At 24.1% G+C, this 14,685-nt stretch overlaps 1 protein-coding gene across 12 annotated transcripts in view; it reads right to left on the reverse strand.

Annotated features, from left to right (window-relative positions):
• The window catches only part of LOC129613801 (calcium-dependent secretion activator), a 104,754-nt gene that overhangs the window by 44,211 nt on the left and 45,858 nt on the right, over window positions 1-14,685 (reverse strand). For 11 of the 12 annotated variants that reach the window (XM_055528054.1, XM_055528057.1, XM_055528059.1 and 8 more), the window contains 9 exons: window positions 12,690-12,920; window positions 11,732-11,876; window positions 11,156-11,262; window positions 10,302-10,477; window positions 9,348-9,554; window positions 5,997-6,133; window positions 5,207-5,394; window positions 4,848-5,137; window positions 4,005-4,117 (listed from right to left, as the gene is read on the reverse strand). In XM_055528054.1, coding sequence (XP_055384029.1) covers window positions 4,005-4,117; window positions 4,848-5,137; window positions 5,207-5,394; window positions 5,997-6,133; window positions 9,348-9,554; window positions 10,302-10,477; window positions 11,156-11,262; window positions 11,732-11,876; window positions 12,690-12,920 — 1,594 coding nt within the window. The remainder of the gene's footprint in view (window positions 1-4,004; window positions 4,118-4,847; window positions 5,138-5,206; window positions 5,395-5,996; window positions 6,134-9,347; window positions 9,555-10,301; window positions 10,478-11,155; window positions 11,263-11,731; window positions 11,877-12,689; window positions 12,921-14,685) is intronic. The other variant, XM_055528060.1, reaches the window with a different exon arrangement.

Raw genomic sequence — 14,685 nt, forward strand, 5'->3', positions numbered from 1 at the left:
ATTCTATTTTTTGTTTTGTTGGAAAAAATATGACTAACAAGTAAAAATTCTAATTTAAAAAATTAAAATAAAATTACTTGCTAGTCATTATTTTTTTTGTTTTGTTAGGTATTTATAAAAACCTTTCTGTATACTATGTGCAATTTTCATATAGATCTCATCGAATTTTTTTATACATTGAATATATTATCTTAATTATATTTTTTGTTTCGAATAAAATATCAGAATATGTTTTTTTTTTTTTTGGAAAATCTAAAATTTATATTTTAATCGCATTTTCAAATTATTTTATCAATACAACATTAAAATTATATTGTGCATGTATTATTTAAAAAAAAAAAAAAAAATTGCATACTTTCAGGGGTCGACATAAAAAATAAAGAAGTCGTTACGAATGGATATTTAACATTTGATACAAGTTAAATATGAGATGATTTAGGTGTTTAAAAAAAGAACAATTAGTCATCGAATTGAACTTCTGATTCGGTAAGTTAAATATTATTATTTTTTTTTTGTATTTTAGTGGAAATATAAACATACATAAAATTTTGAATGAATATTGAAATTTTGTTAATTTTTAAAAACTACACACTTTGAGAGACTTTGTTTTATATCTTTAATTTCGAGACACTTGAAAGTCGAGTAATGTGTATATTTGATTGTATATATTTGAAATATATAATTTTGTTTTGTCTAACATAGTAAACCAATTATTTACAGTTTCAATATAAGTTGTTAAAATTTTGGACTTTTATTCAACTTAATGTCCACGTATATAGGCATATAACTCAGATAATTTACGCATATATAATAATATAGCCATAAGAAATAACGGAAAATAAATATTCAAAAAAAAAAATGAAAAAGATTTTGCATTATAACTAATTTTACAGTTACTTTTCATTGTTATTTTTTGTTCATATGATAAAGTTGTTTCACAGCAAATTAGCTAAACTCTTTTGCTCATACGTACAAAATTGACTATGCTTTTGTTTCTCTTACACAGCATTGTGAAGGATCATAACTTCTATAAAAACCGGGCGGAGTGAGTTAAGTTAAAAAATTTCTTTCTAGGAAAGTAGATTTCTCATAAGTTTTATTTGTATACGAGTATAATGGTATAGAAGTTTTGTATAAATAGATGGTCGACGGAGCGGACAGATGGACAGATAAACAGACAGAGTGAAACTAAATAAAATTTTTTTTTTCAATTTTCAATTTTCATGTTATGGGATAGCATTACCAATAACATGAAAATTTAACAGCATTACAATAGTACAAAAATTAAAAAAAAAATTTTAACACATTCTGATATTTTGCAAGAAATTTAATTGAGAAATGAAATAAAAGACAAGATTAAAAAAAAATATATAAATTTAAGACTAAAAAGTTAATTATTTTTTTTTAATTCCACAATTATACGAGTATCCATGAAATTTTTTATATTAAGTTTAACTTAGAAAATTATTTAATGAAAATAAGATGATAATAAAAATATTTTAATAAATTTGTTATTATTGTATAAGAGTTTATATTTCGCATAAATACTTTAAAAGACAGAAATTTTGTTATTATAAAATAAAAAAAAATTTTGACAGATCGGAAAGATAATTTTGATAGATTTGGAGAGAATTTTTTGTATAATATAAAATTGAAATTACGAAAAAAAAACAACCAAATCGTTAAAAAAAAAGAAAACAAAATTTTTCAAATTCTTAAATTTCGAGAAAAAGATCGAAAACGAGACACCACATATTATTTGAAAAAAAAAATTAAAAAAAAAAAAAACAAAAATGTCAAATTTATTAAAATATTATTTACTTTTTTTTTTTTCAAAAAAAATTAAATATGAAAATTATAAAAGATGAAAATTTGTTTTAATTTTTTAATTTAAGTCTTAATTGTTTTTCATTTACCATATAAAAATAAAGGAAGGGAATTAATTGTATTTTTATTCTAGAAGAAATAAAGTTGGGTGAAAGCAATTGTTTGTAATGTAGCACTTTTCCGTCTATCTTTGTATACCTACTACATAATTAAAATTACTTTCATTTATATACGAAACTATTTTAAGGATTGCATACATTCGGGATGAACGGTTTATGCTGTCTTTAATTTAAATATAATTATATTTTTTAATGGCATGGAATTTACCGTTAGTTTTCTTTGTTTATAGAAAATTAAAAATTTTACAAATTCCGAGAAGCTATAACTTAAGAGGGGGTGGAAGTGAAAAAAAAATTTTCCTCTAACGAACTGAACTATTTATTATTGTCTAAAAGCTGTTAAAAATCTCAAACTCTTTTGTCTTAGACAAAAACCTTTCGGTATAGAAGTCAAAACGATATGAAAAATTTGGAAAAAACGGATTTTATATAACGGTAAATTATGCGTTTGCAAAAAATGCTTATAATTTCACTGTAATAAATAGTTGAAAAATACTATTTTTGGGGGGGGGGGGGGTATAACTTTTAGAGGCGAGGAGATAGGTAAAAATTTTCTTCACGAAAATAAGTTTTTAGATCTTAATAGAGATGAACATACATATAAAATTTCAGATTTCTATTCAAAAAGGATTGCAAAAGTTTTACCAACGTGTGCATGGACGGACAGACAGAAAGAGTAAAACTAATAAACACTTTGTTTTCAAAATTTTTTTTGGAAAAGTGCTAAAAACAATAACACATTATGAACATTGTCGATAATTCATTTTAATAACTTAACCCTGACTTCGAAAATATTACTGCTGCAATACGGTCTATAATACATAATTCAGAGCTTATGAATTAATATATAATTGCTTAACTGTGTATTTAATAGCGATTTTTAATATCGCATACTATAATGTTATTTTGATGACAGTGTTAGAATATTTTGTCGATTATATTGTGCTAAATATAGCAGTAGGAGTAGCAATTTTGAGTCACAACGGCATTCAATAGCTACTATCCTTTTTAGTTTTACAAATGTAACAGCTTAAATTTTGTCTCTATCAAAATCCAGAACGTTTTTTTTTTCAAACGAAAAATTCAGGGCGCTTTTTTTTTTCAAAAATTATCAATGCTTTTTTAAAAGTCTATTATGCCAAAAGTGCGCATGAATTTTTAAAAATACTCAATGAAAAACTAAATCCATTATGTCAAATTTGGCACTAAAAATATGTTAATATCCCAATAATATTTTACAAGTTACAGAATTATTTTTTCGTTTCAAAATCAAAATTTTTACATTTTTGACAGTGATTTAATTTGTTATACAACACTGTGATGACATCGAAATTTTCAATATAATATTTCGTTATTTTAATATATACGATTCACTTTATGCTCTATATATATTAATTCAAATTATATTGAATTATGTATGTAGTAAATATATACAATATGAATTTAGTTCCAATATCAAAAGAAAATATTTATTAATTAATATAAATATTTTTCTATATTCTTAAAATGCTCATAATGTGAAAATTGTCAAAATTACTAGACTAACATTAGATTAATTACTCCATTTATATATGGCAGTTTCAGTGTACTTGATTTGAAATCATCACGAAATTCAAGAGCTGCGTTTAAGCTAAAAAATAACGTTTAGCTGTTATAAATTTCAAAACATTATTAAATTATTTCAAGTCAAGTAAACAAAATTTTTTCATTGGATTTGAGTAAAGCACTGACTTAAGGTCAAGTAATGTTTATATGGACGTAAAATGGGCCATATATAAACGGGGTAATTTTTTATATACTTATACATTATAGGTGGTTAATATAATATGTATATACAATGTTTCTTTTTTTATTTTTTTTTTTTTTGGTTATATTATTAAATAGATAATGTTATAGTTTTTGTTATATAAATAAAATATTATAAATATAGATATGGTACATTTTTTTTCCTTTTTATATAAATGTAAACTATGTATATATGTATATAATATAAAATAAATAAAGATATTTTAATTAATTTAATTTATATATTTAAAATATATAAATTAATTTGCTTACCTCAGCATAATGTTCTTCATTTTGTTGTAATAAATCAACACATAATTCAGCTAAATGTATTAAATCTTCTAATTTTTTTGCTGGTGGAACAATTATTTCACCTCGAAGATCCTCTGTTGTATGGTAAAATTTTGAGGAAATAGAAAAGAAGGAAAATTAGAATTGTAAACAAGTGCATATATAAATGATTGTATGTTTACATATATGATGCCTAACATTAAATAATTATTACAAAAAAAAAATTGAATAATTATAACACACCCTATGATAAACAGAAAATTGGATTTCTAAATGATTCAGCAATTACAGCCTATAATTGCTGAATTTAGCAGTAATATTTATACTATTGTTTTTCGGACGTAACACAGTATTAAAGAAAGCGCACAGTTTAATTTTCTTTATTTTCAATTTAGTTGGAATAAGTAGTTTTGCGGCTAATATATTCTGGATTTTATTAAAAAAAATTTTCCCCATTTTAAAAACAATAGTTATTATACGGTATAATAATATTAGAACACAATTCAGCTAATCTAAGTTATAATTGCTGAATTGTGTATTATATAATTTAGGTATTACTGGAATTTTGAAGTCGCGGCTTGTATCATTAATTAAATTTATTGTATTAGGTAAATATGTATAAAATTGCTTATAAAAGTAATAATTTAATAAGAATTTGAAATTTTTGAAAGTCATGTTTAGTAATATAATATTAAAGAGTTTTAGTTTAAATTTTAATTTAATTACATTTTGTATATTCGTGTTACTATATACGTATTGGAAGCCAGGATTAATTATACAAGTTATACGAGTACAAATTTTTTCAAAATTTTTATATAAATATACCTTCAATTTTTGCTTCAGATGATAATCGTGTATAATTTACTAAAGCTGCTGTTTCTAAACTTTTTTTAATCATTGATCTAACTTCTTCAGGTGGTACAGGTGTTACTATATCTTTCATTAATACACGTTCTAATAATGATAATGTTGCTTTTAAAGCACCTTCTGGTCTACCAAATGGAAAACAGAAACGAAAATTTGTTATTTGATATTCCAATAAAACACGAAGACGTTCTTTAATTTCTTGAAATTTTTCTTTTTCTTCATGTGTTATACTACCAACACCATCAGGCCTTAATTTAAAAAACAAAAAAAAAAAAAGAAATGAGGAAAGTTTCTGGTATATTCTTATAATTATTTACCTATTCCCATGTACATGGCTTGCACAAAACGCAAACGAATAATGTATTAAAGTTGGATCTATCATTAGATTTTTTTCAGCCCGATCTAATAGATCTGATAAATAACATAAATGTCTATAACAACCTCTAACACCATAACGTGCACAATATTCATCCAAAACAAAAACTTGACCGGGACTAAACCAACCCTATTTGTATATATTTATTATATATTAACATTTTAACAATATTATACATTTTATATTTTATATGTAATATATTACCGATTTCAAAATGGACAGTAATATAACAGTATTAATACGTAATTCAGCTTATGAATTTTAATTACTGAATTCTACATAACAATACAGTATAGTTCCGATTTTGGAATCAGTTTGTTATATATACGTATATGTAAATTTATGCAAAAAAAAAAGTATCAGATTATTATTATATATCTTATATCGGTCGACACAATTCCAAACCTACGAATCTGCAAATTTGTATAGTTATTCATATCAAGTATCACGAAAACAATTTTTGACCTACTGCTTAAATTTAAAGTATACTTTGACGAAGTTTTCAAAAGACAATAATTTAGATGTTTAGGATTTAAATAAACGAAACCTATTGAGGAATGAAGAACTTATGCAAACAATAACACATAAGTATATTGTCATAATATTTTCGATTTTGGATTGAAGCATTTAACTAAATTTTGCAGATTTGTGAGTTTGTTAGTGTATAGAGACCATATGGTAGCATTAAAAAAAATTTTTTTTTTGTTTTTTTCCAAAATTATCAAAATTACCAGTGATGCATAAGGATCATTTAGACGATATTCGAGTGTTAAATTTTGTAAAGTCTTAAAAAGAGAAGCATGATCAAAAGTACAGGGATCGGCACTTATAAAATCTTCCATACCATGTTTTCGTGCTTTATCAGCGTCTAAATTAAAATAACATTTAAATTAAATAAACAAAAACACAAAAAAGGAAGACAAGAAAAAAATAGAAAGAGCAGTTGTAAACAAACATAGAGCTAGGGAGAAAGAATGTTCTCTCTCTCTCTCTCTCTAGAAATCTATTTTTTTTCGCTTGTTTGCTTTTTTTTTTCTTTTTTTTTTTCTTTTTTTATTCCCTTTTTGTGTTTATGTTAATTCTTTGAGATCATATCCAAGAAAGATCCTTTATTTACATTAAATATTATCTCTTTATTTCTCTATCTCTCTCTCTCTCTATAATACAAGTGCTATACTGTTTTGTATAAGTTCTTGTAGTATATTGAGAGATTTGAAATTCAAAAGTTTTTGCAAAAATAATTAATATTAATTTTATTTCTTTCTCCTATATATTATAGCATAATTGATGGAATTTCATAAAAATGTACTTTTTTTTGTATATGTTATATGTATTATATAGCATATATGTGTATGTATGTGTATTTATAATATAATTTGTATCTAAATTATTACATTCTCTATAAAGTCAATTTGTAAAACATGAGAATCCTGAAATTGTAAGTTATATGCTTTTATAAGAAGATAATGCATATGTTACATGATTTATGGATTCGCAAAGGGTAAAAATTGAAATTTCAAATATATTATAAAATGAATGAAAACATGGGTTAGTATACTAGCAATGAATAAATACCTATATTCATTTGAATCTAATTAATTTTAAAATTTTCTCTTTTTGTTAATAATGTCGGATAAATTATAGTTAAGTTGTATACAGTTATGGCATCTTAAAAGTTGTAGTAACAGAGATCTCTATTAATAGGTAATTTTATAACAATTATAAAAATGAAAAACCTTCGGCCTAAATAAATAGCGGACGGCGGGAAACGTAATGTGAAACGGGGAGAAATATTTGGGACAGTTCCAGTTTGAGAATTTTGAAAAAGCCAGAAAAAAATAAATTTGATTAGAATTTTTAAAAGTATTTATACGATAGAGCTGTAATTCTAAAAATAATTAACATATATTTTAAAAATTTTAAAACCTTGTAGAGTGTTTAAAACACTATACATATCACCATAGTAATCATTATGTAATAGAGGGTCGAAATTCTACCAAAAGTGTTAACTGGAGAACATAAGAACTTTTCTTAGTTATCCTTCCTATAACTTATAAAAAGGACTTATGAGCTGTTGACAGAGCTAGCTCTAAATTAAGAAATTAAAATTTCGCCTTGGTTTATGCTATATTTTCGAAATTTTAAGGTTTTTTTTCGGTTTGTGATATGGAACAGTAGAAAATATCTGGAGGAGAATTCTAACACGAGGGTTTTCGGTAGAATGCCGAGACGGCGTCCGTAAAACACCTGCTTAAACTCTAAAAGATCAGTTTTCAGTTTGTTCTAAAAGATTAAATGTGTTGTAGGGAATTGCTGATAGACTCATTAGTGGCCTAATATAATGTGTGTTCGCATGAGGCAGCGCACTTTTTCTCTTACTACTACTACTACTGTTAAACATAAACATTAAAAGTAAAAGTATGTATGAGCATTAATACAGTATAGATTCAAATTGTCAATGTCAAAATGTTGTATATTTATATATGTTTTGCAAACGGATTGGTTTTAATCGTGTATCAATTTTCGAAATAAATATTTAAATTGTATGAGAGCATTACTTGGTATATAATGGATTATACATATGAACATAATCAACTATAGCAAAATTTTTAATAATGTTTTATGAAAAAATATTTGAAAAATTTTTGCTTTGTTTTGTTCAAAATTTAAATTCTTACTCACAATTTCCCATTGTTTTTGTTTTTTTTTGTTAATATAGAAATTTTGTGTTTTTGTTTGCGGTGTCAATTATTTTTTTTTGGTTGTATTTTTATTGTATTTTTAAAAAGAAAAATAAATTTTTTATTTATTAAAATAAAAAAAATTGATTTTATTTTTAAAAAGACAGAAGCATTTCTTATGAGTAATGTTACGAATACGAGCTACTGTTACAACTCGCTGCCCCTCCCCATCAGAATTCCAAACCATGTTTTATATATTGTAATTTAAAAGTTGTGTTATAATAGTCAAATATTAAATTTAATTTGTGGCATTGGATGTTTTACTTTTTATAAAAAGTATACAGCCGCACAAAATATGCACACTCAGGTTTGCATTATCGTAAGATACGAGTACAAAATAAAAGTTGAATTGCAGGGAAAATTAATATGAAAAATTTTTCTGTTTGGTTTTTTCGTCACGAGTACTATTGTAGTTTCTTTTTGTTGTTATTTTTTGTGTTTTTTTTTATAAAAAAAAAATTTATGTTTGGGTTTAAATGTTTTATAAAAGAAAATTTTTGTATACAGGGTGATATTTGTCCTTTATTGATATATATATATCATCGTTTTATGGCTTAGAAAAATGGGTAAAATTTTTATTTGAAAGTGAAAAATATAAAAACTTAATAGTCTCCAAAATAGCATATAGAAATTTTAGAAAAATTTTACAAAATATTGGCTGAACTTTTGCATAACTTATAACTTACTGTATGTTCTTATACAAAGGTAAAAAATATGGCTCCAGTGAAAATTTCAAAAATCTTATAATATATTTTATGCTACAGAAGTTTTGCTACAATATTTTTGGAACTATTAGTACATATATTGAAATTATATTGAAATGAATAATTTGTGGATTGAACTATTTTGCTTTTCAGGAACTCAAATATTGTGCTATATATTTTGGAAACCATTAAGATTTTGGTACCTTATACATAACGTGGTTTTAAACCAAAAATTCCATTCATTCTTGATACTCTAAATTAAACGATTATAAGATACGCGTACACAATATTGTTTTTTAAAATATAATCACTCTGTTTACAATTAAAACTTCATTTTTTAATTGAATTGCGGTCGCATATGTATGTACAATTTTAAAATTTGAATTACCATCATATTATACAGTTGGTATTTATTTATATACAAAAATATTTTAAACGTTTTAAAGAATAGAGAAATTTTAATTTTAAAAAGCATAAAAATTAATGTACATTTGATGGGTACATTTTCGATACGTTAAATTATATACACATGTATATGTATATATACGCGATAATATTATTTTTATTTTGTTGTTATTTTCTTCAATTTGATTTTAATTTTATGTAGAATGCTTGTATGGAAATTTTGTAAGTATACCTCCTTGAATTTTTGACATTGTCGAATTTTTATCTTGTGTTACAGGCGGTGTAGGTTTATGTGATTGACCAGTAGCACGATACATAGCCATCACCCATAAGCTACATTCATTTTCATCATCACACGCAAATAATATGCTATCGCCTTCTCTAACTGCATTAAAAAAATATCGACCACCTTCTAAATCAATTCCAAACATTAAGTTCGCTGTAAATAAAACAAAAACGAAATAGTAATATGGAAGAAAAAAAATTTAATATTTTCTAATTTAAAAATGTTTTAAAAGTTGTTTAATATATTTACAATCTACAGTATATTTAAAATTTTTATAAATAAATTTCATATAATATTGTAATTCTGAGACACTATTCGAATAAATAAATTTTGATTACAGTGTTGCTAAAAGTATTTATATGATAGCTGCTAAACAATTTTAAAAATAATTTACTTATACCTTAAAGATTTAAAAGGTTGCATACTCTACGCTTAAAAAACTTATAGAAATCATTATAGAACAAGTTTAGCAGTAGGGCCGAAATTTTATCAAAATGTTAACGGGAGAACATGTGAATTTTTTAGAACTTTCTTTTATATAATTCTTAAGAAACATTCGTGCGGGTATTACAGAGCTGTTGACAGGTCCAACTCTATTTTCTCGTTATTAATATTTACTTGTTATTTTTATCAGTTTTTTAATAATGAATCCGTTCATTTTCAAAGACGAAATTATAATTAGCGCCCTTAAATATGCAATATTTTCAAAATTTAAAAGAAACTTTATTTTTTTGCAGATTTTATTTTTTTTAAGTTTTCTTTTTTTTTTCGAAAAATTATGTTGTAGGTTATTAGGTTTAGAAAAAAATTTTTTGTGTACCTAAGTTGGAATTAATTTATAAAAAAAATTTAAATACTTTTGTTTTGTTTTGTTAGAAAAAAAAAATACAAAAAACTTACCACTAGCCGCTTCGATATAATCAACTGTATATCCATCTAATTGCATCATTTCTGATGGTTCAGACTTTTTTTCTTTATAACTACACATTGCAAAAGTATATTGTGAAACTTGAACTAATACAAAATAACGTTTTTTCCATTTCTTCCATACTGATTTTCCGATTGCAAATAAATGACTGAATAAAAATAAAAGAATTTTAGAAAATAAAAAAAAAAAACAAAAATGTTGGTTTTTCACGCATACACAAAATTGTGTAGAACTTAATAATGTGCCGAAAAATTGAAACTTCGAACATACATTCAAGACGTGTCCGACATACTCGATGGAATTTTTTTAAATTTTGTAACAGGATAATGATCAAATTAATCCGAACAATAAATTAGATATTTTTCACTTTATTTTTCTCAAGTTGTTTACCCCTTGGCTTTGATTTTCGCTAGATGAGTAGTATTTGACGAGTAAATAGGGCTTAATGGTTTTAATTTAATTTACTTAAAATTGAATGCAGATAATTTGTTTAGTAAACACACTAACATTTTTCTGTTTTCTGTTAAATTCTTAATTTTGATATTTCTAACAGCAATATGGTATTAATACGCAATTCAGCTTACGAATTGTAATTGCTGAATTGTATATAATTACAATATTTCTGTATATTTGAAGTTACGGATTTTTTCTTACACTTTTTTAAAATTAAAAGTTAGAGATAAAAAGAAATTCCATCGAATCTTGAAATCAGACACTTTGTATTGTGCTTATAATGTATACTGAATACAAATATCACATGTTTTACATATATATAGAAGATATAATATAATCAATTTGTAACAAAAAAATTTTACTAAGTACATACCCACAATGTTTCATATTTAATGGTTTATCCATTCTACATGCTATTTTTATTCGTAAATCTTGATCTGGAAGATTTTTTGGTACAGTCATTCGATGCCATTCTGGTGACTATAAAAAAAATAATTATCACTTTGTTTGTTTTTTTTTAGCTTAAATTCCAATAATTCGATATTTAATACACAATTCAGCAATATGATGCATAAGCTGAATTGTTTATTTATACAAAGTATTATTAGAATATTTAAAGTCAAAGATAAAATAATGTAGAAGAGTATTTTTAAGTTCTTAATCGAATAATAATATTTCAAAAAAAAAAAAAAAATGGAGGATTCAGAATTCAAGTCTGTGTTAATAATTTCCTAAATCAAAAATAAATTATTTTATACAGAGTGATGTTTTATTGTTACGCTACTCGGTGAATATATAAACTTCTAATTTTGTATATTTCTGTTTATATCGTTATTGATTTTGCAAGAATTTATTTATATCTCAAAATTAAAATTTTACTATACTTTAAACTGAATAATTTCTGAGATCCTCCAATTAATTTAAATATTTATTTCATAGTAGATATTACCTTCGAAGAAAGTGGTGTTGGTCTTAATATTACTTTTCCTAATTCCTTATCTTCTAAAGCTAACATTCCAGGATTTTCTGTATATAATTTAACTTTAACAACTGGTAACGGATGTGTTGTTGTAAAATCGCCTTGTGTATCCCACCTTTGAATATATTTATTTACATATATATATATATATATGTATATATGTATGTGTGTATATGTGTATAAATATTTTTATTGATATTTTATTATTAATTTCATATTTCCACGTTAAAAGACAAAACGTCTTAAATTAAAAAACCTTTTTTTCTTTGTTATTAGGGTAAATTTAATGCTATAGTTAAGCACATAGCTATAAGCGAGTTAAGTTAAGTACATTCAAAGTTATTTATACCCATACGGACGTATTTTCGAAGGGTATACTAAATTTTCCTTACCGTTTGTGATGCTAAGAAATAATGGTCTGAAATATCGACTCAAGTATGTATTTTTTATCAACGTCGAATTCTGAGTCGATTTAGCTTTGTCTTTCCGTCTGTTCGTTCGTCCGTCCCAACGATAACTCAAAAATTAATTGAGTTAAACCCAATTCTCACAAAAGATTTGTTTTAGTAAATGACAGAACCCTATTTAAATTGAATATTATCGAGGTACTGGTTCGGGTAGCTGTCATATAAATTCAATAGTAGCTTGGCCATATCTTAGAAAATATTGGAATCACTAAAACTGAAATTTTACATTAATTAATATGGTAATCCGGCAACTTAAAGCCACAGTCTGTTACATAGTCACCTATGACATATTTACTCGCACACAGGATTAGAAATTCGTAAAGGTATCACAGAGTTGACATGGTCAACTCTATTTTTTTCTCGTTTTTTATTATTTTTTATATTTTTATATAATAAGAATAAATTGATATAAGGATTTCTTAAAAACTATTAATATAAATTTTTTTATTTTGTGTACTTACATTGGTTTTGATGCTTCAGCTTGATCTGTTTGTAATTTTTCACCATTTTCAACTTCCATCGTACAATAAACGATACGATTTGGTGCTAATGATTTTAAACCTTTTACTTCCATAACAATTACTTCCAATTGAAAAGTTAATACAACATCTAATTTTGATAATTGGGTATCATTATCAGCTGAATCACCATCTAATTTTGCTAATGATCCTTGTGATCTTAAAATCATTTTCCTGGTATTTTTTTTTATTGTTAGTGTTATTTTGTTATTTTGAACGAATTTTTAATAGAATTTGTTTTGTTTTTTTTTTTTTTTGTAATAGTAATGAAAAAATTTTATTATGGGTGTGTTTTTTTATGTGAAAATATAATTTTATGTGTGTGTGTGCGTGTGTGTCATGAATAATTATTTAGTAAAAATAGAACATAAAAAAGGGAAATAATAAAAAGTTGTTTAGAAAGGTGGTGGTTGTTAGGCCAGATTTTTAAAAGGATATGGGGAAGGCAGTCCAAGACCGAATATTAATATATGAAAATTATAAGAAATTTGAGTGAAAATAATAAAAAAATGTATGTGAGTGACAAAATGTAAAATGTCAAAAATTTTCAAATGTGAACGAACGACGGAAAATCCGTTTTTTTTTTATAGAAGATTAATGGATTTAAATAAAGGGATGTAAATGAAAGGATTTGAATAAAGGACATTTTACATAATTATTTGTTATATAAGATTTTTTGTATTTTGATATTGAAAATGAATAAAAAACAAAAAAAAAAAATGGGAAAACAAAAACAATATGGTTTGGATCAGGATTTTTTGCGAGAAAGGAGAGAGAGAGAAAGAGAAAAGGATCGTAATTGAATATGGTAAAAAAAAAAGTTTTGTTTTTTTTTTTTCGAATATTTCATACATTTTTTTTTGCAAAGAAGAAGAAAAATTTTAAAATAGCAACCAAAATAGAAAACAGAAGAAAAAAAAAATTAAAAAAATGTAGAGAAGAAACCACACACACACAAAAAGGTATATAGTAAATTTAATATTTAATTATTTTTTAAATATATATATATATATATATGTGTGTGTGTGTGTGTGTGAAATACAAGTGTGCGTGAGCGTGTGCGTGATTTGTGTAAAAGTGCGTTTTGCGTGTTATTATTAAAAAATATAAATAGTGAAGTGAAAATTGTGAAATATTTGTGTTTTATTTCATATTTTTTAAATGAAACGCAAAAAAAATTTAATTAATTCGAGAAAAAAAATATAAGAAAAAAGAAAAACAATAATAAAAATTATGTATATAAAATTTGTATATATATATATATAATATGCTTTTAATAATATAAAATTTCAATAATTATTGTTGACTACTATATAAATGTATACATAAAAAAAAATGATTTTAAAAATAACAAAAATATCAAAAAAAAAAAATAATAAAAAAAAATATTTTTACAAAATAAAATTGGTTTTTTTCTAAAATTCTAAAATTACTAAAAATTTTTAAACGCATTCTGGCAACAATATACAAAAAAGGAAAAAAGAAAAAAAAACAAAGATTTAGTTTCTATATTTTTTTTTGTTCTTTAGTTATTTTTTGTAGTGTGTGTTTCTAGATATACACCGTGTTCAATATAAATATTCCTTCACTGTATACTGAATATCGTAATTCGATTGAGTTTGTATAAAATAATAAATTTGAAGAGCTTGAAAGTTAAGTACTTTATATTTCTTTTCTATATTTAATAAAGTTGGGTTAAACCAATGGTTTGTAAAGTGTAACATTTTTCCTTTAAACAAATTTGTATCCGTTTTGAAATTAGAAAAAAGTTATCAGTCGAACACGCTTAATATCAATAATAGAAAAATTCTCAAGAATTTTGGTTTTTAAGCGAGTTGTGAAATTAAGCGATGCTCGGATAAATTCAAATTATATGGAATTAAATGAGCTTATAAAATATTTTTACGTGCTTACTTTAGAAATAATTGAAAATGCTTTT

The sequence above is a fragment of the Condylostylus longicornis genome, unplaced genomic scaffold (assembly GCF_029603195.1).
Source record: "Condylostylus longicornis isolate FDR11 unplaced genomic scaffold, ASM2960319v2 ptg000091l, whole genome shotgun sequence".
Classification (NCBI taxonomy): domain Eukaryota; kingdom Metazoa; phylum Arthropoda; class Insecta; order Diptera; family Dolichopodidae; genus Condylostylus; species Condylostylus longicornis.